At 41.9% G+C, this 25,394-nt stretch overlaps 1 protein-coding gene across 2 annotated transcripts in view; it reads right to left on the reverse strand.

Moving 5' to 3' along the window:
• The window catches only part of PEX14 (peroxisomal biogenesis factor 14), a 72,961-nt gene that overhangs the window by 12,520 nt on the left and 35,047 nt on the right, over window positions 1–25,394 (reverse strand). For both annotated transcript variants that reach the window (XM_042883446.1, XM_042883447.1), the window contains one exon: window positions 4,840–4,962. In XM_042883446.1, coding sequence (XP_042739380.1) covers window positions 4,840–4,962 — 123 coding nt within the window. The remainder of the gene's footprint in view (window positions 1–4,839; window positions 4,963–25,394) is intronic.

Consider the following 25,394-nt stretch of genomic DNA (forward strand, 5'->3'; position numbering starts at 1 on the left):
TTTCTGCCTTGAGCTCCTGACTGAAAGCATCCTTCCCTGACAGTGCTGAGCTGCCTACTGCACGTGGTTAATGAAGTTCAGAGGTCAGTGTGTCCAGCTGCAGCCTGTCCTGGGCTGTCCCCAGCAGCAGTGACCTGAGGGCAGGATGGGCACACCTGTAGCACCCACCCCTCTGCCCTTTCACCTCCCTCATCTCTCTCTCTGTTCTTGCGATGCTGGAGCTAAGAACATTTTATTGCCCCCTGGTTTTCATTATTAATGAAAAGGGACCAGATTGATCTTTCCTAAAGTTCAGAGAGTCTATAAAGACAAGAAGCTGAAATGCCATTTTACTCGTTTTAGAGATGTGTGAAATAATTCTGTCTTGTGGCAAAAAAAAAAAAAAAAGTGAGGGGGGTGGAGAGGAAAACTCAGTGCGTGAGGGACACAGTAAAGATGTGCATTGACCACATCAATATTACGATGCTATGAAGAATGTCACAGCTCTGCCTGGAATCCACATTCCATCTTCTTTCTGTCTGCAGTGGAGGGAGGGCTCCCAGTGGCTCAGCTCACACTGACTTCAAATTCCCCACTTGTAAAGCTGGGAAAAAAAATGCAGAGAAAGCGAAAAAGCACTCATGGCCCAGCGAGCCTGTGGGCAATGAAACCCTTCCTGAATGGGCACAGGAACCAGGAGGCACTGAACCTCTCTGCCTCAGAAATCCTGGGAAGGACACCAATGTTTTCTCCAGCTGAAAGTCCGTTTCATTTGTAGCAGCAACTGTAAATTGCACTTCCTGAGCAAACACTATTTTGAAGATCCCTACTCACCTCAGAATTAGTTTTCTTGACATCAATTAATTAGGCTTCGTGCATCCAAGTAAGGTCAGCCCCTCACTAACAACCACATATAAAACCACAGAAACTGAGGCCAGAAAAAGTGATTTTCAGAGAGCAAACAGTGAACCTATGAGAGGAGATGGGGAAAGAGCGACAGGAGTCTGGATTCCAGTCACCATTTTTAACTGTAGGAAAAAGCAGCCTGTGTTCTACAGCCTCCATCCTAATGAAGACACAGGGGCAGGAGGAGATCCAAAAGGCAGGAGAGCCCATCATGCCTTATTTTAAAGGCTGTGTAAAATCTCTGTAGAATAGCATACATGGAGACCATAAACACCATGGGGAAGAGCACAGGCAATAGCAGCAAGCAGCACACAGCCCTGCACACCTCGCTCAGGAACTCCCCTGAGTTTGCGTGCAATTAGAAAGGTTAGAAAGGTAGAAAAATATATAAACCCAATTAATCATTTAAATATTTAAAGTCAGATTTTTGTCCTCACTGCTGGATTAGTATATTTCATAACGCCAACAGCAGACAACCCTGGTTTTTTTTGGTTTTTTTTTTTTTTACTGGAGGTTCATTTTAGAGCATGTTTAAACTAGTCAGATTGAGTGATGCTTCCAGCAACTAATCGCATGTCAAATAAAAGATATTTTATGTAATAAATTACCGCTACAAGTAATTCAAATGTCATTTATCAGTTTTATTATCAGTCAGGCAAAGTCTTGTTTCTCTACATTAATCAAATTCAAGCTTTTTTTAAGCCTTTTTTTTTTTTTTTTTTTTTTTTAAAGCAGTTTTGACACCTCTTGGCAAAAGTACAAAACCAGAGGGAAGGAGTTACTCCTCCAACACAGGGAGGGGAAATAGTAGAGATCATATTAGGCTAAATTACAGCGTCAAGAAACTTTCAAAGCATCACTCTTCTCTCTTTCCCCCTGAAGTTACTTAAACCAAACCCAGGAGTTCAGCATATAAGAACTACGCTACTGTGTGTACAAATACACTTGTTGAACTCTTAAAGGAAAAGAAAGCTCTGGCATGAGTTATTTCCAATGAAAGACTTAAACGTTGAGTAATATGTAGACCAGCAGTAGAATTTGAGCAAAAGGAAGTATTTATGTGGTATACATTATTTCCTGCAACTTCAAAAACAAGAATAGCCTGAGTTGACTACAGCAGGAGAAGATCAAGCAAATAAAACTGAAAAATGCGCACAGGATTTATTGCTCTGACTCACAAGAGTGGACATCTTACACTGGAGCTGCTGGCAAGATCACCAGCTCAGCTGTTTGCTTGGCATGAACTCCTGAGATGGTTCTGAAGCCACCCTGAACTTCTGCACCTGTAGCCCACTGTTCTTACAGCCCTTAAACATGAACCTTGGTGGTAGGGGAACAAAGAGAAATGAGGTTTCTCAAGTCACTGGTTGGTGCTTTGCAGCACAGTACCTCAACAATTTCTCTTCTTTTTGCTCTGTAATTTCCTCTCTCTAGTGTCACCATTTGGTCTAGAGGTGTCAAGGTTACAAGGAAAAAATTCAAAAATCAAACACAAAGTGTTTCCTAGTCTCTGAGAGCTAACTGGAGCCAGCACATCAGCTGCTGCTTCACAAGAGACTCAGATGTCATCCATAGAAAGAAGCACATGTAACCAATAATCTTGTCACCACTTTCAGTATTAAGACGTTCCTACCCACAAATCAACCTTTGGATTTAGCAGTCTACCTATTTCCTTAGTCCTTTAGCTACTGACATTCATTGACACTCGCTGGATGTTTAGGTCGACCAAATGGTGGAAGTGAGCACAGTGAGGTGGTGGCTGGTGCATTTCAGCAGTGCTGACACTGGCAGTGGTCGCCTCTGCTGGTGCAGATTTTTATGAGTGCAGCATGCAGGTTCCTGTTCATTGCTGATGAAAATACACAGCTAATGGTCGTGTCCATGCTGAAAAACACGGCTTTGTAGCTGAGAATCTGCTCTATCAAATAGTATTATTGTGCCCTTCCTAGGTGTTGTAGTTTCCAATGAAAGCAATGGGAGGCATTACTTTTGGAGCAACCTACATATTCAGCTATTTCTTCTTTTTATACATCCATTTAAAGATTAAACAGAAGGTCTACAAAGAATAGCTGGAGAGGAGAGGAACAATATCCAACCAACCTATTGCCACTGCTTCCCAGATGCTGTGGGCTGCTAAACAAACCTGGCTCACAGGCAGACGCTTTTGGTTCAGATTACTTAAAAAGCATTAATCAGATTACAAAGCTAGAGCATAAGTTTACAATCAAAACTCCTAAAAAAATCTTGGCTTTGGTGGTATTTTTATTCACCTTCAGTTTCTAAGCATTACAGAATAATATTTTCCAAGCTCTTTTTGGAGCAGCTCCTGGGAGCTGTTTGATTTTTAAATATTAGTTAAGATTCTTAACCTACTAACAAGAAAGAGGAAGGTGGTGCTCTGAGGAAAACCAAAACAGTAAAAGAGGGAAAAATTGATAAAGCTGTAAGGGTGAACAACAACAACAGTGCTTTCCAGTTTGAACTGCACACTTCTTTCCTGCTGTCCTTGTATTAACAGAACACTACAAAGTAAGAGCAGATCAACTCTTGCGTTGTTCAGTTCTGATGGGAGACAGCTGAGCACCCAAGTGATGGCACTAACAGGGATCTGACATTGATTCTTCAGCAGTTTTGCTGTTTCTTCAGACTCTGCTTTTCTGGCATTTTCTATGAACTTCAGGTATTATTAGCTCAGCAGAATGCAGTCCTGGCGCTCACCAGCACACCCCAGTACAACCCTAAGAAATATTCCAGCTCTGAACTGGACTCCATCACAAATGTTTTTCTTCCCAGACTGTAGCAAACCAGAGTATTTCAAAACTCAGAGAACGAGTCCAGTATTACCTCTAACAGCAGCAAAACCGTGTCATAAACCAATAAACACAGCCCTAAGCAGACTGTTACGCTGGTCAGTATCTAAGCTAGAACTGCTTAGGAACAATATCAGAATCCAATTCCTAATACTCAGCAGGTAAGCAGAGCGCTTTGCAAACTGCCAGCCACACATGTGAGCTGAACAGCTTCTTTTGATGGATTTTTAATGGTGTGTACTTTGGTTTTTATTGTTTGGAGCTTAGATACTTTTTTGCGAGGTTTATTTTAAAATGCAAATGTATATGTAAATTTTAAGCCTACAGAGATTATGTTGGGACTTTAAAAATTCTCTGGGAGTACATTTTGTACACAAAATCATACGATCCTATTCACTCTGTCTACACAGCATCTCTGCTGTCACCTCTTTCATTAAGACTGAAGATAGAAATCTTGATAAAAATAAGCATCCTAAATGGTCATCACTATTTGTAACTTCAGAGCACTCTTAAAACTCAGTCACACTGGCAGTCCAATGTGCCAGACCTTAAACTCACGCGTGGGAATTCACAAAGTCCAGAAGACATTATATTCTGGTCTACTATTCCTGCTGAAAATAAAGCGCTTTCAAGTAATTATTCAAGGCATTAACTGTTCAGCTGCTTGACTAGTTAAGAAAATAAGTTCTCAAGCACAGATGAAATAATGATGTACTTTTATATCACCTTCCATCCAAGAATCTATCAGCTCTATTGTGTACTAGTGGTCTGTATGTTAGGAAATCCTACTGATGAAGGGAAGCATGACCCTTAGTTTTAGAAGGGAAGAGTTTGTCCCACACTAGATAAATGCTTTTTCAAGTCCTTAGAGCAAGTCAGAAGCTGATTTCTATTGACTGTAACATTTCATGACAAGAGGTGTCATAGGCTAGTTTGTGTTGGATTTTATTTTTGTAGACCAAGACCATTTGTACCTCATTTTCCTTGAGTAATATGGTTTTTTAGCTCCATCTCGCACCAGACATCAATAGGCATGGAGAGCATTCAAGGTAACATTCAGTATCTGACTCTGACAAAAATTACAGCGTTATTTGAACTGAAATCTAGGATCAGGCCCAGAAATGCTTTTCAAGGGGTTACTTACTATACACCACAGGGTGAGCAGGCTGAGCTGGCACCAGCTGCGAAGAAGGACCTGGGGACTGCGGCTCATCCGTGCTGGTGCCCGACTGCTGAAAAGCCAGGTCAATTTCTTCATCTGTCAGGCCTGGGGGAGCAGAGGAAATGAGATCATTTTTAGCACCTTTACCCACTTGATGCACACATAATTAAATTCCAAAGCAAGGCAGAACCTTTTCAAGCTGCAAAGAATTTTGTCACCAACTTGAGCAGTACTGCCTCCCCAATTTTGGATTCACTGGAATCTCTCCCTCTTTCTCTGCTGCAATTTAACCTTAAGCGACAGAATATTAGCCTCAACGCTGCTTCCAAATGTGGCTCATTCAATTTCCTTAATTTATCCTTGAGTTTATTGCTGCTTTTGAAGTAGCTTTCTATTGCAATTCTCCATTCTTCCTCCGAAAAAAAGATACCATCAACTGCAAATGTGGCTCATTTTAATCTGTAATGGTGTAAAAAAAAAAAAGAGGGGAAAAAACTAACAATAATGCATGAAAACAGACAGGGAAACAAAAAACTAATTATTGGGTTAGACGACTAATTAGTCTAGATCGTTTCCGAAGACGGGAATAATTTGCTTTATTTTATGACAAATGCAGAAATAAAAAGAAAAAATCAGGACTGACTGTGATTAGTATGAATGGGACACAGAATGCAAGGAGGAAATAAAACTATAACAAAACAGATCAAAACAAGGCCAAGCCCAAACTTTCAGCTCAGCATCGCCCCAGCCTACTGCTGCCTGATTAGACCGCCCTAGGGCAGCCTGGGTTTTATTTCACGCAGAGCTGCAGTCACACTGCACACATGGAACACGTTGGTGCAGTCACTCCTGCCATCAGGAAACGCCAGGATGACCATCTGTAATTGGCCACAACATGTGGAAAGGATTTGGCCAACAAGGGGGAAAAGAAAAGCAGCTATGGGATTCACGATGACCAGCATCTGTGGAGAAAGAAGCACAGCTGGATTATTTTTCCTAACAGGAGAAAACATCCTCTGGAGAAAGAACTCAGCGCTCAGATGGCAACCGTGATGTGGGGCAGGACAGCTGGGTGTTATTTGTATGTTATTTTCCTGCACAGAAGCAGATAGAATGCCAGCAGTCCTGATATAAGAAACATCTGAAGCGACTCGAGGCTTTCTACTGCACATCCAGAGCGCATGAAAAAACATCCAGAGGTTGGAAGTGCAGCTACAGATTCAAAGGAGTAGATTGAGAAAAGAAGGAGAAGACTACTTGATTCTCACATGGGTGTTGCGGGGATTAAGTGTGAACATGACAGCAGTTGGAGAAAATGGGTGAATTCTTTCTCTTCATCATCTCCACTCGAGGTCCGTGAAGAGAAAGTTGGGTGGTTTACATCAGGGAGTACTGCCAGTGTCAGAAACAGCACCAGGAACCTGAAGTTCCTATTCCCTGGTCCTGCAGTCTGACCAAATCCCCTCCTTTTTTTTTTTTACATTTGATGCACGCCTCAAATAATAAGGAACCAAAACCACACACAGCAGAAGAGAACAAGACTCGCAGTGAGAGTAATAAAAGGCACATGGACACATCAGCTCAGCCTACTGTTCTGGTCACAAAAGCAGTGTCTAATCCATGTTAAAAAGATAAGTCCTAATAGGAAAGAAACTGTTTTAACCAGTTCCTAATTATTCAATATAGGAGAAAGCATAAACAGATGCCAGCACTGCAGATCTCTAGCAGCTATGGAATCTCATCAAGATGGAGACAGACACACAAGATAATATAAGCTGCTGGCTGCAAATGTAGCTCCTAGCTACTAGAGTGGGGGTAGTTTTGTTCTACTTCCATGCAAGGATAACAAATCTGAAAATATTTAACACTTAGGAGCATTTGGGAGTTCAGAGGATCCTCTCCTCATTCTACAAATGAGCAGGAAACAACGCTCACTGCTTCCCAACCATGCTGCCCCTTTGATCCTCATCTTGCTTGAGGAAAGACCTGAAGTCTTTCGTGGGTAAAATGCCCTCCTAACGTTATAGTGAGTTTGTCAGCTGGTGACACTCAAGTATCTCTGCTTCCATTAAAACCCTGCCACGTGGTGAAGAAAAAGCCAATGCGAATAACAGAATGAAGGAAAACCTTTTGAGTTCAGTGTAGTGCAAATTAAAATTGTCATTACCTCCCTGGACTATTCTGCCCTACGAAGCCCTCATCTGTGGTACTGGAAGTATCATACAAAAGAACATCACAGCTACCTCCCTTCCTCATTACTGGAGAAGACCAGGAGTGCTGTCACCTTGGAACACCTCTTTTTGATTCACCTGAACAAGACGTTTCCAAGGTGCTGCCATCGAGGCCTCCAAGCATCAAGGGAGTGATCTCTCAGAGCTGATTCCTTAAACATACCTATGGAGTGAATCTGCACTGCACCCAGGCTGCTGTGCACTCGGAAATATGCTTGTTTTCATGGCTGTCACTTCCAGCATACACAAACAAAAATGTAAGAGATATTCTAAGGCTGTCTTTGGGCATTTAGAAGTAACTCATCGAACTCCCTTTGGACTGATTTTTTTTTCAGATTCACCACCTACACCCATGTATGCATTCAGTACGAGTGAGTTTTCTGTGCCCCAAATTATTCAACCTCCATGTATTAATTGCATAGAAAAGTGTGAGTTTCTAAATCAGCTCAAAATGTCACCTGCTCCAACATCTCACCAAGCTGAATTTCATCACAGTTCTTCTATCACTGGATTAAATAACCCTGATCCATGCAATGTTTGAATCTAGAAGCTGGTAACTCCAAAATTACATCACTTCCCCTGGATGCCAAAGCTGTGCCACAAAACCAGAGCTCTGTGTTTCGTGTAACCCACTCTGAAATCAGTACTTCAAGGAAATAAGCCCACTTTACCAGAAGAATTGCTCTGCATCCATTTTCTCAATGCTTCGGAAAACAAACGTTTCAGTCGTCCTAAAGTTTCAGCAAGATCAAGACCATGCAGAATGCAAAAGGTTAAAAGGAACAATAAAGGAAACTGCCAATTGTAAGTGAATTATATTTGGCTTTGAAAGCTGAGCCACAGCTATATTATAAAAGGCATCTCTTTGCGTTGTTTACCATCACCCTGACTAATGCAGACCTTTTTTTTTGTTTTAAATAATCTCATGCAAATTAGACACACACTTCCTTCCAGTTGATTGCTATCTGCAAGGAATAATCTAACCGCAGAGGGTACTGAGCAAGGACTGAGCTGAGGAGAAGGATGCAAGGAAGCTGCCTTCACAGCCCTACAGAATGCAAACCTATTCCCTTCCCCCAGCCATCCATCTCATTCCTCTTCTGCACCACAGCCTTAGCAAAGAATTAGTCATAATTTTCACAAAGCCTTAAAATTTCCTTTCCAGGCTTCAGAGTGTTGATTTGAATTATCCAGCGCCCACGACTGTTTTGCATTCCAAGGTCCTCGCTGACCCTCCTTTGTGATTGCCACTGCTGCCGCTCTGTTTTCAGGGATCACTCAGCCTCTGTAAATTGTAGTCAAACACAGAACTGGAGAATAAAATGGGTTGTCAAAACATCCACCTTTGGTATTGCACAAAAAGCCCCTCTGCCCAAGAACTTCTGTCCTTCTATAATATCCACCGCTAGTTAATTTAAGGACCTTGTATACATTAAAATATTTTTCCTCTTATAATCACTCTCAAGTAGAGGAGCACTGTTAGGCATACTCTGCAGATGAGGAAGTGAGCATACAGATATGAGAGGTGCTCCAAGGGCAGAACCAGACTCTGGCACAGTCAGAAACTAAAATTCAGGAGATGTGAGCCCGATAAATAAATATAAATCCACTCTCTCCATTTTCTGGATGAAACACAGCAGCATTTAACTGCAATGCAAAACCCTTGCATGAGCTTAACTAGACGAACTCTTAAGGTTTTTCGTCTTCTCTGACACATCAGTGACAACTCCTTTCTTCCTTTCCCATCCACTGAGCCTGTGTCTCTTTTCTCCTATTCTTCCTTGCTTTGCTCAATCCAGTAACTCACGCCAGATTCTCCCAAGCCAAAGGCAGCATTTGTTGCAGGGATAAAAAAATTCTGGTTAGGAAGACAGAAAATATTCTGGTGGAAAGAATTAAGTGTCTTTTGTGTTTTTCCACCTCTATTACCTCTCTGGCAGACCGCCCCGGAGCCATCACCACACCTCCCTTTCTGCAGAGCCAAGCAAAGTGGGTTTCCTGTTGTTGTTTGCCCCACACGTGCACACACTTTCTAGTCAGAAGAAAACAAAACAGATCTGGACAACTTGTTTAATGACAGTAAACTACATGACCACACCAAGCTTGTGCACGGGAGCACGTGACTGAAAGGAAGACCTACTGCAGACATCTCGAAAGTGCATTACGCTGCTGTTCCTGGAAGCCACTGTGTCAACCCTGCTCAGAAAGAACATGGACACATTTTAAAAGAATCATCATAAAAACCTTCTGGGATCTGATCCAGACTAATGATTCCACCTGTTCAGTCGGCTACATGCAGTGCTGTGGGACTCTATCTGTGCTATGGTCCATCCTGTGCTTAGTTCAACACATTCTAGAAGTCAAAAGGCACTCTCTCTCAATCTGTTTTCTTCCACCATTGTTCATGGGGCTTTCATGAGACCAAACCCAACCCAACATTGAAACATAACCTGAGGTCTCAGAAACATCGCTGATTTCTTTTCCTTATCCTGCGTTTACACTACAACCCTCTATTTGAATGTAAGCATCCTATTGCTGCACTTCCAACTGAAATATTGTGGACAGACACGCAAACATCAGAGTGAAAATCAGAGGTCTCAATTATTTGGCAGAAAAATGCAAATAATAAAAACCATTTCAGAAGTTGCCGAAAGAGCTCTGAATCCTTACTGCTTAATTCATCCAGGAGACTGCTAATTATGCAGCACCAATCTTTAAGAAACATGATATACTTCTATTTAGAACTGATAAAGGTGCTCAGAGCTCAGTAACACAGCACTACTGTAAGGAAGGAAAACCTGCCTGACAATGCAGTGCTAAGAATTCAAGCCAGCCAAGCAGGGAGGAAGGGGTTAAAGCCAAAAAGTACGTTGGCATTACAAATATAAATAAATAAACAAACCTGGCAGCAGTTTCTCTTCCTGACCAGGCTTTTCGGAGTCTATAATAAAATGAAGTGTAATGGAGGAGAGGAGGGCAATGTCAGAGGGTGAGGGTTTGGGAGAGAGAGGTTGTTAAGTATCTCCCTCTCCTCAGCTGTGTTTACTCCATTTACAGGACCCCAGGTGATTGATAGAGGAAAGAAAAGCAAGCAGATAGTAACCCCCCTCTGGGAGCATCAGTAAAGAGGATAACTCCCGACACCAGCCAGAGCCCCGAACTCTCCTTAGGCCACTTGTAATTAAAAGGACAGAGCAAGATATGCAAACCAGAGAAAAAGAAAAAGAGGGATTTTTTTATTTATTATTAACATTTTTGTTGGAACAGTGGAGTGCAATAAGGACTCTCAGAGCAGTTAAAAGTCGTCGGGTGACCTGCAGACCCCTATTTCCCAGAGCCTTGTATAAAATTGAATTTTTTAAACATAAATTACACGTAATGACGACACTGTAAAAACTAACAGTAATGGAAAGCTGTGCTGTATTTCATTAGCCTGTATTATTCCGTGCCACCTGATCCAGCCGGGCCTTGTTTATGAGTTAGTGTGTTAGCAGATGCCGATGGAAGCATTTGCTTCGACCTTGCTCTTCTCATTGGGGCATGAAATTACGACGGCAGCACCTTGATATTACAGCCATAAATACAGTAAACTGCAAATTTAAGCCAACGGCTCCTATTGTCTCCGAACATAAAGCTGATCGGTATTTATTTAAAAGGAGAACGAAAAAAAATATTATATATCACCTTGTTTATGGGTCCAGTCCCCCCCCCCTCCCCTAATCTGCCTTATTCACTTGGTTAAATACTAAACAAACAAACTAAATCCTCCCTATTTTCTACTGATTAAATATTCTCATGAAATGAGTATTGTCTTCAGAAAACTGGATCAAAGTATTTTCACTCTGAATAAGAAAGGGCAACCTACTTGCGTGGCATGTTTTGGAATGGAAAAAACTCAAACAAGTACTACAACTTTTTCTCTTCTTTTTCTATATAAGGGAAGTTCAAAATACACAACGAAAAAGTTGCTTCTGATCACTCGTCCATGTTTGCGTGTAACATGTTTGTGCACTCAGACAAGAGAGAAACGTGCTTCCTTCCAGTCGTTTCCTATTTAAAGATATCTCCCTAGTTAATGCTATTTCCAATGGAGGAGGAAAGGTGTAGAAAAAAAAACAACACACAAACTTGCAGTAAGATTAATAGGAGGATGAAGAGAATGCCCAGGTCTCCTCCAAGGCAGCAGACAGCAGGGAGAATGCCTCACTGTCCTACGGGCATTTGGGGTAAAAACCCCTGTTCACTGCCAACGTTGCCACTGAAATTCATTAAGAGGAAAAAAAATCAAACACAAAGGCAAAAGGACACTGTGATATCACACAGCACATCATAGCATAAATCACAGCCTTGTACACCAGCACAAAATGTATTTCCCTGCTAGTTTCAAGGCAGGGAAGACACTGCTCCACTTGCACTAAGAGAGGTCAGGACTTCCTCTTCTAAGCAAAGAAAGCTCCGTGCTCTTATGGAGTATGAGATCTCTGCTCCACACGGGAAAAAAAAGGGACACCTCAAGTGCAAGTTCCCCACACTATGCTATGTATTCCAGGAACTGAAGCACCAGGAGGAGAGTAGGAGGAACAACACCCAGGACTCTGAAATGCAGAAGTCCTAATAGGTGCAGTTATTACCACAGCCTTAACAGGATTTGGACGCCTCATTTTTTGAATTAATCTTCAGCAAATCTTCGGCTAGCAGCCCACATAATTCAGCAGGCACAATTTTTGCTTCACACAAAGTTCAAAGTACAAAAAGGGCAGCCAGCAACATGACTCTAAATCAAACAGGACATGCCTCAGAAACCTGAAGTGCAGTACCAGAAACTTCCTTACAAAGCCCAGCTACCTTCCTGTGCAACTAGGCTATGCAGAAACACAGTGAGACTTCAGACCTGGGGAGCTCTTTCTCAAGCACAATCTGTATTACAGAGGCGTTCTAAGAATACCATGATCAGCAAGGAGAGATTTCCTTCTGTCATCATCCTCAGGTCTCTTTCCTGCAGCCTTTCCTTTCTGCTATCACACACAAGAAGAACAGTGTCTGTTAGAAAATCTCCTTCACGTGGACACTGGTGGAATATATCAGCACCTGCCTGTGACACACAGTGATGAAGAGGGAACACGTGGCTGAGCTGGAAGCCAATGCTGTAAGACTGGAATGCAGGACATCCCATTCAGCCAGCACCTGATGTAAGAATACTACCTTGGGGAACAAAATCCCCTGCGTATTTTTAATTATTTCAAATGAATTTATTCCTTGGGTTTGAAGGCTTTGAAGACTCTATGCCAAGATGCCAATTTATCAGGTAATTTATCAGGAATGGAACATAACCAAGGCTATATCATTAGTTTAGAAGACTGCAGAGGGCAGAATATCCAGATAATGAAAGAGATGCTGCTCTAGTAACCGTAGTGCTGCCATAATTTGCTACCACTGCTGACAACCTCCCTAGAAATAAAGCCATGCATCCAGAGAAAACACACATCAGATACACCAAATGCATGTTTCCAAGCATACCCCAACCTGTGATCTGCAAATGCTTGCTGTTATTCCTACAGAGAAACAAGTCTCACGGTGACAGTTCTGATCTTCATTACCAGGATCACAGCACTCCTTAATGCCCCAGAAGGCACTCATGGTGCCAGAAGGCAGCCAGGCCCCAAACACTCAACAGTCTATGTGAATGGGAGACTGGCAGGGATGAAATACAGGAGGGGATGCACAAACGGAGCAACTGAACCACAGTCCACAGCACTTTATTTTCACAGTGAAAAATACAACAAAAAACATGCCATGAATGTGAAAAGATACTAAATTTTTCTACAGATTCATTTCCAAGGGCAGAGCAGTTTGGAACACTGCATATAACTTGAAAAATCTAATAGCTTGACTTTGTTACCACAGATTTTAAAAATAGCTATCTCAGGGAACATTTGTGCTTCATATACTTTCACTGAAGGTGTAAGAAAAATATTTTGTTAAACAGCTTGTTGAGCAATAGCAACAAAATGATCGGCCTTTGGCTACTCTTTGATCTGTGATAACATCTTTAGGATCTTTCAAAGAAAAAGACAAAGGTCGTCCTAAATTCAGGTGAGGTAAAATTGGCAATATAAGAGGTTTGGTTTTGTGCCTTCAGAACTCTAATTTTACACTGCATTTCCACTCAAAGGAAACAACCTGAACATGACACGAGAATTCTGGCACTGAAGTAGAAGGAGCCACTGTGGAGGATCTGCAGTCAGACAGACAGCTGCAGCCCAACACATCTGTTATAACCACAGCAGAAAAGAAGCAGGCTGGCCAGCAGTATGAGCCAAATACAGCCCATGACAGATCTGACCGAGCAAACTGGCTCTAATGTGGAATAACTCCTGACCAGAAGCCACTGCTGATTTGTTATTACTGGAACAGGCTGGTGTGAAATTGCAGAACCAGACTCCTTTTTTTTTTCCCAACTCTGAGTTCAAAAGAAACTGTTCTGGTTAGAAGAAAAGTAAATTCAAGCCATTCTAAGCAATTCTTTAACCAGATTTGTCAGGATATCTGAAGGGTGACTTAATTTTGGACACAAGAATGAGAAAGTCATTCTGATGCACCATCCCCGGTTCTGTGTTTACCCTGGAATTGCACAGCAGGAAGAGCATCTGCACATTAGACAATGCCATCCGAGTACCCTGTGCAGACTAAGGCTACCTGCAATGAGCAGCTAGCCTTGATGCTGTTTGCTTCCCCTTTTAATTTCAAAATTTGAGAAAGAAAAGAACAAGCCCATTTGTCTCGACATCACATGAAAAATCACATAAAGCACACGCTTAATGAACTTCTAGCTTCTGAAGAATGCACAGGATGGAAACACAGAGTATGCAGGACAGCAGTGCTACCCTGCCCTCCCAAAGCACTGCTACAGGGAGCACTGAGAACAGCTGGATGTCTAAGAAAGCTGGAAAATCTTTGCAAGCAGGAATGGGATAATACATGGAAATGTAAAGAAAGGAACACAGAGTAAACAGCCATGAACACAGGAATCTGAGCACTTTTTCTGACATACTTTCTCCCGACTTTACAAAGTGACTTTGTTCCTCCAACCCAGTTCCTGCGAAGCAGAATCAATGTCAGACGCTTAGGAGTCAAACATTGCGGCATGGAGGAGATAAGCTCTATGAAGAAAAACACATCTAAGTACTACATATTTGATTATTATGGCACAAACGTTTCAGGTAAATCCGGTTTACGTTTCCCCAAGAAAGACAGAGACACCCATACACTATTTAAAAAGACACGTCAGCAAGTATTCATTACAGATTATAAATCACCCTTGTTCTTCTTTCTTTTGTTTTAGAGAAATTTTTTACATGCCATTAAAATACTGTTTGCTGAATACTACTACAAAGCTAGCCACCTGTAAAATTAAAGGCTGATGCTGCCAATAAGCGTTGAAATACCTTCTGTTTAAAAGGCAAACCTACTTTGTAATTTTTAACACAACTGTATAAATTTTCCTCCACCCACCCTGCACAATTTTGTTGGTTACACTGCATCCATTTGGACAACAACCATCTATGTCACCACACAGGATGTTAACCTTGGGTGGAGAAGAAAGAAACAATAGCAAATGAACTTTCAAGAAATCAAGATTACACATTCAGGCAGGGACCTTCAGGATAAAAGACGAGCGAAGACAAAAAACATCAGGGGACAAGTCAACAAAACAGCAGAATGGTTTCAGAAGATCATTTTTCATCTTTTGGATTGTTTATCGCTATTTTTTTCTCCCTATGTGCCTTCAGCAGCTCTAGAGAAAATTAAAGGAGTCTGGATAAAATGCCCAGAGGACGACTGCTGCTAACAATACTAAAAATAACGAGGGTAAGGGGTGGAAAAACTCTGGTGACCACACACGGAGAACTGGAGTGGTAAGGTACAACAGGAGTTTCATCATTGCTCCCTCAGGACATGCAGAGAACATCCTAACTGCTTCTGGTTCTCTAGGGTTCCGATTACCATGCCAAACACACCTCCAGAGTTTCCTTATTAGTATAATAAAAAGCCTCCACACATTTGGGTTCTATTCCCAGCCTTGCTATTGACCTTGCATAGGTCACTTAACCTCCATCTGCCTCAGTTTCTACGTCTGTAAAACAGGAACGATGTTACACAAAATCCTTTGCAGAACATTTCAGACTGACATGACAATTATGGCGTACAAAGCATAACTGATGGTTCTGAGAATCTGTACACACAGTGTGTGCATTTAAGCCAAGGTAAAGCATTTGCAGTGACTATTTATTCAAGTAAGAAGTTTAGCCCTTTTTTTTTTTTTTTTTTTTTTTTTGTGCTTGTAGATCATCTTTGGTAACACTTTTGGATTTCTAACAAATCTGTGCTGTGCTTTCAGTAGGTGCTAAAATACAAGATGTTTCTCTGGTCTGCTTTGAGCAAGCACTGCCCTCAAAATCCAGTTGTGAGAGCTGAATGTTCAAAATGGGAATCCCAAACTGCATTTCTTGAAGACTGCTGTCCTCCAGTGCCTCAACAAGTTCCAGCCCAGGAGTTACAACAGGACTGGCTACACAGAACTCACAGAGAACATGGAGGGAATATTAAGGAACATGTACAGGCACGTAGCTGCAGCATAAAGCAAGCCAGATCAGTAGGTGAGGCAGCCGGATCAGCGAGAAGCTTGCAACTGCTGGAGCTCCAGAGCCAGGAAATTGCCCCTAAGCAAAGGAATCACCTCAGAGATAGAAATGGGTGAGGGGCAGAGCTGCACTGGGGCAGTGTGAGGGGCAGGGCTTGGCGCTGGGAGCTCCATGCTCCCCTGTGCCAGGCCCACCAGGAGTCACCCACTGCTCTTCACCCACTGCAGCAGCACAGTAGATGAAGTTCATCAAAAGGACTGCGATTTCCTCCTTGGTTTTCTTTTAGTGTCAACCTCATTTGTCTCAGGTGGCCTCCTATGGAATGAGCTCTGCTTTTCTGATGCAATACTTGGGAGCGGGGAGGCCCTGACTCTGTGGATGCCCTGCCAACAGGGCAAGAGCAGCTTGCAGGCTGTGCTACTGAATTCCACCTTTGGGGTACCTGCAGAGCACATGCAGGCAGCCCCAGCTCCTGGGATGCGCACACACACACACACACACACACACTCTACCCGACACTAAGCTCACACCTCACAAACAAATTATTTAACTACTCTATCCCCCAAGGAAGACGGTGATCATTTCAGATGCAGCTCCCTGCTCGTCTCTCACATACACGCAACAACCTGATAGGTTAAATGCTGCCATTTAATTACAGTAATGGAAGCTGCTATTTTTTGGTTCCCTTGAATTCTCTCTCGCTCTCTTTTTTAAACACACACAGAATCATCTTTTAAACATGCATTTTATATTTCTGAGTTTAACAGCTGCATCCTCCTGCTTACTTGAGGTTTGGGAGCAATGATATTCTGATACTCTTCTCTGAGCAACTCACCTTTTAAACGCTCCATACAAAGGAATTCAGGCTGGGAGCTGCTGCAGGAAGGGATGCACGAAGCACCACAGAGGCCAGGCAGCCTCCATTTACTTGGGTGGTTTGGGTCAGCTTTGTTGAACCCCACTAACTCAACCCCTGCCCCCAAAGCAGCTGAGGATAAACACTACAGTGCCCTGAGTAACTTGACTGAAAATGCCATAAGCATCAGTACATCACAGAGTGTGACACAGTATGGCAGTCCGGACTATCAGGATTACCTCACACCTAGCTGTTCCTAACACCTCTGAATCAGTTTCCCCATCCAGCATGGTGATGGTACTTCCTTTGCTTCCCACCACAGTTTGGAGTTTGCAAATTGTAAAGGTCTAACCAAGAAGAGCAAACGTAAACACAAGAACATGAAATGCATCTTATCATCTTGCCATTGCACAAAAGGTGGATGGGTTTGTCAGTTCATATTTGTAGAGTACTTTGAATTTGAGCCGTGGTATACAAATATGAAAGACATATTTGTTAAATTCTTGAGCGTGCTGCAAAACACTTGTTTTGTTTTCTCTTCAGTGATTTCAGGGAGGGGGCTGCAGGCTGCCATGGACTGCAGACAGCTTTATGGTGAGGAACACACAACACACATTATGTGTGCAGCACAACTGCACGTGGATCTTACATTCTGTATTGAATGCCAGTTAGAAAAATTATCTAGAAGCATAGCTAATTCCAAGTAAAAATAAATCCCTATCTATGCTAAGGCCATACTATGGGTAGAAAAATACCCATATTACACCTGTTCTCCACTATTTGTCCTCTACATGTGAAAAGCTTATTTATTTGTTCCGAGGCAGCTGGCTCACGATCAGCCAGCCACCCATGCAGGGCTATCGCCCATCTTCATTCCCTGGTACAGATATCCACCGGTGTCTCTTAAGAATGGAATCTTAAAAGGTGAGGCAAGGCAGAGACAAAGACAAATATAATTTTATCACCATAAAAAGAGGACATTTCCACATGGGCAGCAAGGACATGAATATCATGTGTATGCGGGGGCAGGGAGGGGATTATAAACGCATTTTTGGCGAAATTCAATAAAGCTGATTCCACTGCATAAGGTCAGCAATTTACTTTTAAAAAATGATATGATTGCAACTTTTAATATAACCCATGTATTTGCTGCAAGATGCTCTAGAAGATTGTGTAATGTAACCACCCGACCTCTCCACAGGAGCAGAGATCACCCCATTTACCCTTTATTGTCTTGCTAAAAGCAATGCACATTTGCACAGAATGACAAAGTCAACGGCTTTTACTTAAGAGAGCCTCAGATTTCATTGAGAATGAATTCTCTGCTCTCCTCCTATGGGAGCGTAGTCTCGCCTGGACTCATCAGAAAGGATAGGAAAGAATGAAGCAAAGACTTAATTCTCTTTTTTGCTAAGGAAAGAATGATTGCTTTCCAAATTAGAATTAAGAGGGAACAGTGTGTAGCAGAAAAGTAAATAATAGGATTTCATGTTTGTGTGCATCCAAGACCTAGTGTTTTAAACACTGCAGAAATGTTGTCTAAGAGATCCTAGAGAATTATCTCATGCACGAACTTCTTTTATCTTTCCTAGCAGGAAAGTATCATTAGGTCTGAGATGGATTTCAGCAGAAGAGCAACACAGATTAACCTAATTACACTCCACTCCTTGTTTTGGCCCCAAGAGAGAAGGCTGTCTCTTTAGACTTACAATACCAGGTTCATTCACAGAGCAGATCAGGAACTGAATTCCTTTACTTGCTCCAGGAAGACTGTGGGGAAACCCTGGGCTGAATGACCACGAAGAGCAAATTCCCTCTGTAACAAAAATATTTTTATACAAACAAAAACTAGATTTCTTCATCTGTCTCAAGGTGAAGCTCGTTTCAAAGGTCAAAGCTGCAGGGCTGGATTAGGATTGCACGCAATGTGCCCAAGCCTTGACATCCTGACATTCTCGAGTTTGCAGCTCTCCCTTGCCGTACAAACCTGATGGAAGCAAATTCTCTTTAAAGTGTGGCTCTTACTGCAGCAAGCAGCTTCAACAATCACACACGCTACAGCATCAACAATTCCAAAGCAAGCACATAAAAGCAGTTTATAAACATAGTTAAAACATATCTAACTGCCACTGATACAAAAGTGGTAATTAATTCCATTTCACAGGTGGGCAAGCTGAGAACAAGCATCTTGCCCAAAGCCAAGTACGTCGTCTATCCTCGGATCTTCCATGTCTGCTTTTAGATTGCAACTACAAAGGTGATTTTCTTTTGGCAATCTACATTTATTTTCACTTAAAAATGTGATAAAGAATGTATTAATTTATAAGCTGGACTCAGGAACTGGGTCCTTTTTGCCCACTACTAAGGCTAACTATTTCAGGACTCAGAATATAGCTGACTACTTTAGCATCATCTTCCAGAACAGACCTCAACCCACTCTGCTGTAATCATATTGGTTTTGAAATGCTACCAGGAATGGAAATATTATTTTGACAGTAAACAAGACAAATATGACTCAAAACACACTCATGGAGCAATAGAAGTTAATTTTGCAAAGCCATTTTTAACAGCTCTTTTACATTACGTAGTTACTGTCAGATCGCCAAGTGGAAAGACACTATTAAACCCATGACATTCTAATTATTTTTTTAAAATTAAGCCTACAACTGATATTTTGGAGCATATGCAATTTCCCATAAACCAAAACAGTCTGTTCCAATTTATCAATAATTTTCAAGCTACAAAATCACATCAAAGGTGATTCTGGTCTCTCTGCTGGAATCACGGGGAATTTTCACGGCCCAAGAGAAACAGGGGATGCAGCACACAGTTTATCTAATGCAATCTAAATGTATCACCTCTTGTTCAGTGCAGTGTGTACCTAAATGGTTCAAGATCACCGTAGGTTGAGCCTGAAGTGAAAGAAAGAGGATGTTATCACTAATGCGACTTCTAGCCATTGTTACAGAGCTCACAAATGTGCACTTACAGGACAGGGAATTTGAGAGACTCCCTGAATGGCCCTTCACAGCACCATTACATCAAAGGAGTACCTCTTGTAATGCACCTCCTCAATCTTCCACATAAGAAGCCAAAGAAAAAGTCACTAATATTTCCACGTTTCTGCTATTAAATAGCAGAGCTTGAATCGAAGCCCTTTGGAACAATCTTGTTTAAAGCAATACAGCCTGCAGACTGGTAGGCCTCAAGTTTTCCCTGACTTTTCTTTGCCTTCCAATCAGGCCCAAACCAGACTTCTTGCCCTCCCTCGTCAGCATACTAACAGGTCACAGCCAGCAGGTTCACACTGAACTTCCACGGACGGTGTGAGATGACAAGCTTGTTGAAGCTATCCAATAGCAGTGATGATGTCTCCTGCTGGTGAAAAGCATTCCTATGAAGAATTTCTTAGTTCCAAGGAGAGCTAACTAACCAATGTCCAGCACAGCATTTCATACAGAAAGTGTTCCTTCAAAGCAACCTGAACTGTTCCAGTGAAAAGTAACCATTTTATTACTACAATTCAAAAACCCATTTTTTTGAATATTTTAATTGCAATATTATGATGCATGTTATATCATTATATCAATCTCTTATTATCGGCTACAATATAAAAGGCTCAAGCCTAATCGATACAGATGGTCTGATGGATCAATAGTATTTCATTAGATAGTCTGATATTTTAAATGCTAACACCATTTAAATATTAAAACATTTCAAAACTTAGAATTTACAGTGGAATCAAAATGTATTGTTCAACCTTGTTTCTAAATACTATTGAGCCATGAAAAAACAATGGTTACGAAACAATGAAACGTACACTGAGTCCAATGCTCTTCTAAAATAACAAACTCATTTGTAAGCAAGTAGAGTTTCTATCAACACACAGATGCACACATTTTTCTTAATCATCTGGCTATTCTAAACACTATCAGGTTGCAAACAGAAAGGACTGACTTCCTCTGTACACACTGCCATACTGCTAGTTATGCCCAAACCTGCAGCGGTGTTTTTCCACCCTCCTTTTGAATCAGTAGTGACTGGGACAAGTCAAAGTTGAGATCAATTTCTCCACATGGTTGTGTACTAAATACCTTCCTTCTTCCAAACTTCCTTCCTAATCTTGAGGATTTACAGTAGTAGCTTCCTATCCATTACAAAGATTTTCTTCCAAAAACCCTGACAACTCCAAAGAATCAGTGTATCTGATTCTCTATCTAGGATGTCTTCAGGTGGATCACTTGATCCCATTTTGTTACCGTTCTTGCTGCAGCTCCCTTCTTGGCACACAAGTCAAGGAAATCTGTAGAGTTCATGACAAGTCTGGGTAACACAAGCAGTAGTGAAACGGGGGGAGGAGGCAGCAAGACAAATAGGCTGGCGCTGAACAGCAGGTGACAGATAGGCATGCAGAAGACTGGCAGGACATGTCCTGACAGATAGAGATTCTCAATCACTTTTCAGGAAGGAAAAAGAAGGCAACTAATACAAAATACACCACTGTGGCACTAGTTTTTGGATCATCAGCACATTTGTTCCTCCTGATTATGAGGCTCCAGCAGTGGAAATCTTCCTTGTATGTTGAACATTACCAGCACTGGACAGGCACAGTCAAGTACCAGAAACAGAAGTGATAACCACTAGCGTTTATTCAGATAGGAACGTTGAGAGCTTGTTATCACTGAAAGCAATCATTCTTTCACTCTTCATTCTCTGAGTCTCTAACGAGATCCTTTAGGATACAACCAATTATGCAGGGCTATACTGATCCAAAATTTGCATGGGTAGCACCTAAAGAACACACTGGTAGCACAATCAGGTATAGGACACATTTTTCTTCAAGCAGAGTATATAAATTACATTAGCTGTACTAGTAGTAATAATATATTTCATAGTGCTTTTCAAGAATCTTAGTAAATTCAAGATCAGTCAGACAAAGCGTTCTTCATTTCCTCCCCTAAAAACAGTGTAGTGACACTCGACAGCTGCTGTCCTCAAACCCAGAGATGGATGCTTTTCAGCAGAAAGCCCAGTGAGATGTAGATAACCCTATACACATCATCAAATGTGCTTGATGCAAATAGCTGCAAAGTTTCAGTGGTTAATGGGTACAACGTGCTCCAGGATCCTTAAATGAAAAGCATTATGAAAATGCAGAATGCTCTTTGACTTCCCTTTAACCTGTACAGTCATTTTTGTACATCTAACACAAGCTGTTAGACTTCCTCTCTGCTACTTGAACACCTGTTCCAAACTCCTTTAATAATCAGAAAGCATACACTCTCTGGTTCTACCAATGAAGTAGCTTTTCTCTCATTCTGTGCCAAAGTCGGTTGTTCTAGATGCTTAAATATACTAAGTACATTCTCACAATTTTTTAAAAAATTCCAGCTCTCACTTGCAGCTTTGCATGTGCAAGTGATGACGCCTACCCAGGCACTGGCACAGAACACTCATCACTCAACCAGAGGACGAGCTGCCCTACCTGCACATACAAAACAGGACAAGTGCTCACTCACACAATCAGTTGTGCAGTTAAGTCAGGCCTTCATTCCATTTCTTCATCAGCTTTTAAATCCATATCCTGTCAGCATGTTTGAAGAGAAGGACAAGTCACCCAGCATTCCTTTAATACTTTGCACTTACGGCCTAATCACACATTCTTGTATTAAAACTGGTCATTTCCAGGGAAGCATAAGCTTTGGAGGGCCATAGCTACGAACAGGTATCCTAAGTACAAATAGGTATCTTGACAACATAGGTTACTGACTACAGTTTTTTGCATGAATTGTCACTGGACTCTATCAGCTTGCACTGTAGAAAAAGCTTTGTAAAAACTGTTTGAGCTTCACTAAGACACGTTAAAGAATTAATTACAAAGTAAAGCTGAAGGAGAAAATTAATTTTGGAAACACCAGAGGTTACTTTTCTTTTCCTCCCTTTTCTGGAAGTGGGGGAGGAAAGGCAGTTATTTTCATCTTCATAGTGGGGGCAGAAGCTGGGAGCTGTCCTGTCGATAACCTGGCCATCAGAACAAGGTTTGTAATTAAAAGGTCAGTGACCTGGAAAGCCAGGGCCTCACTCTCAGGGCTTCTCAGTAATGACGGCGCTATTAAATTAAGACTGTTATGAAATCAATGCTAAAAAAGCTTTCATGGTAACGAGATTCCATTCAAGGACATGCAAACTGCCTCATGAAATGGACTTAAATTATAAAAAAGAAAAGTAATAAAAGAGGGTGAAATTGAAATGTGCTGAAGAATTTACTTCCTTTAAAGCCCTCCAGCAGCAGGCTGTGCCCCCTTCTCTCAGGTCCTCAAGGTGATCCACTTTGGTTTCTTTGGCAAAGAAAAGACAAGAGTTCAACTTCCAAGAATGTAGACTACAGAAAGAAGAAAATTCACTTGGTTTTCTACTGGATATTGTGGGGCTGACAGCATTTCTTTCCAGGGACTCAGGTATCTTTGAGCTCTCATCGGGAAGAGGCGTCTACAGTTAAATTATTTATTCATCTCTTCAGAAATCATCACAGCCTGACCCTGCTGCACTGCACAAACCTGCAAGGCCCACACGAAAATGCTGTGCAGTCATTCTTCTCCTATCTGCCCAAGTAATGAAACAGATTACAAGACAGCGCACCAGTACAAAGGGCAGCACTACCAGCAGCATTCAGCACATCCCACCGAGCAAGAGTTTGACAAACAAGAGTTCTGTACATGCATATGAACATAAAACAGTAAACCAGGTAGCGTGTCTCCTCAAAACTGCTCAGCCTTCCAAGCGGACTCTTTCCCAACCAATTCAACTCAACAGCAATATTTACTTCTCCTCGCTGCGATTCCACTCACCAGTAACTCATTTCTGAGCTCCTTGTGTGCTTTTTGCCACAATCCCACACCAGGAAGGCATTGCTGTATTCATTTTACAAATGAAGAGAGCCAGCAACCAAGGAAAAAATGGTTCATCCAAGGCTACGTAAGAAGTTACCACCTAGCAGTTACTCCCCTCCCTGGGACACAAGACCAGCACCCCGAATAAAGGCCCTCCAATGCTTTGTGCACTTCCACCCTGACCATCTGGCCAGAAGTTACAGATTTGGAGTACACAAAATTAACAAGCCACATGAGTTAGTGGATGGGTAGCTGAGCAATACAGGACATCTGAGGCACAACAGTTAGATGACAGACACATTTCCACAAGGGTTTAAGCCCCACATGTTGTCTAATTATTCCCAAGGCGCCGCTGATTCTGTGGCATGTCATCAGCAGAATCAGCGAGTTGGACAAAAAACAAACAGCATCTTTTTTCTTTCTTTTCTTTCAGATACTCTGAAGGGAAACAGCTGTTTTTCCCTTCATCTGAAGAAGTTCATGATAAAAAGGAGGAAATGTCATAAATTACACAAAATGCCAGTGTAAGCTTCAAAGAAAATGATAAATGATTCTAATAACTTCATGTTTCTCATTAATGTCTCTGTATTTGGGAGTTTGAAAGTGCTCGAGACAACACAGAAATCTCATCTGACTTTTGAAAGACCTTTTTACAAATCGAGGACACCCTCACTCTCCCAACTGTCATCAGCAGAGGCAGAGCAGGCTCCTGAGAGCAGTTCAGCAAACCCCTGACCTGCCATGAGTAACCAGGACAGGCTACATTCAGCTGCTGCAACGACTGTTTCACAAGGAACCAGACCCAGTGCAGCTGGAGAAATGTACTGAGAACTTCAGTTCCTACATTAAATGCTATTAAAATAAAGTAAAATTTGATTGGAATTTTTACCCAAAAAACAAAAAGACGAAGAAAAATCATAATTCAAAGCAGAACCATCTCTGCAAGTCTCCGAAGGGAAACTTCCTAGGCAAAAAGATTGCAGGACCTGAAAGCTCACCCGCAGCTCATGCTCCAGCCCTACTCCTGTGGCTCTCACAGGCTGAAGCAGGGATAGCAAGAGGCTGCTGCAAGGGCAGGGCACATGGCCTCCCTCTGCATTCCCTTACACAGGGTTCAGTTTTTAACTAGAACCAGTGCCATAAAAAGGCCAGGGCTCTCTCTTACGTTCTCTGCTGGAAGAAGTCTGGACCAAAGCAGCTGTGAAGAAACCAGAGGGGCATCTCTGCATGCTCTACATGACTCCCTACAACATTTATTTTTACTTAAACTCTTTTAACTTAAATGATTTCTGTATTCTAAAATGCTTTTTGGACTGGCAGTGAAGACTTCTCTAGCAGATGGTCCAACTTTCTGTGAATGGGGATAAGCACAGTCACTGGGATTACAGTGACTGCAGGAACAGCCAAGTCATCTCTCATTGATCCAGGCTGGATTTAGCCACAACACAACGGTTTCAGGAATAATTGCCCCCCTGTGCTAAAGCACACAGATACAGTGACAGCAGGAACCCTTTGCTCTCGAGCACTGGACAGGGATCACGTTGTAAGCTCAGTGCTCTGATTCCATATGGCTGTATTTCCAATGACTGCTGGCTACAAGCACGACTGGACCCTGCTCCTTCCCACCTCCTACTGTTAAGTTTTCAAACAAATAATTAGCACAAAGGGAAGGAGAGCTAATTAACAAACAGGAGCATACAAACAGCTATACCAAACCATTTCTGCTGTTTAGTAATTATTAGACAAGTAATTCATAAGAAGTATTAGTCGGGCCACAGTTTCTCTCTGCCTCCATCTCCCCACCCTTCCTCTTCTCCCAGTCAGGGATTTATTAAAATTAAACAGATTAGATGGAGCTCCTGATACTAAAAACTGTTCAGCGAAGCCTGCGGTGGGGAAGTGCAGAGCAAACACCAGA

This window comes from Lagopus leucura, unplaced genomic scaffold, assembly GCF_019238085.1.
Source record: "Lagopus leucura isolate 7727_CA_CO unplaced genomic scaffold, USGS_WTPT01 Super-Scaffold_100037, whole genome shotgun sequence".
NCBI classification, from domain to species: Eukaryota; Metazoa; Chordata; class Aves; order Galliformes; family Phasianidae; genus Lagopus; species Lagopus leucura.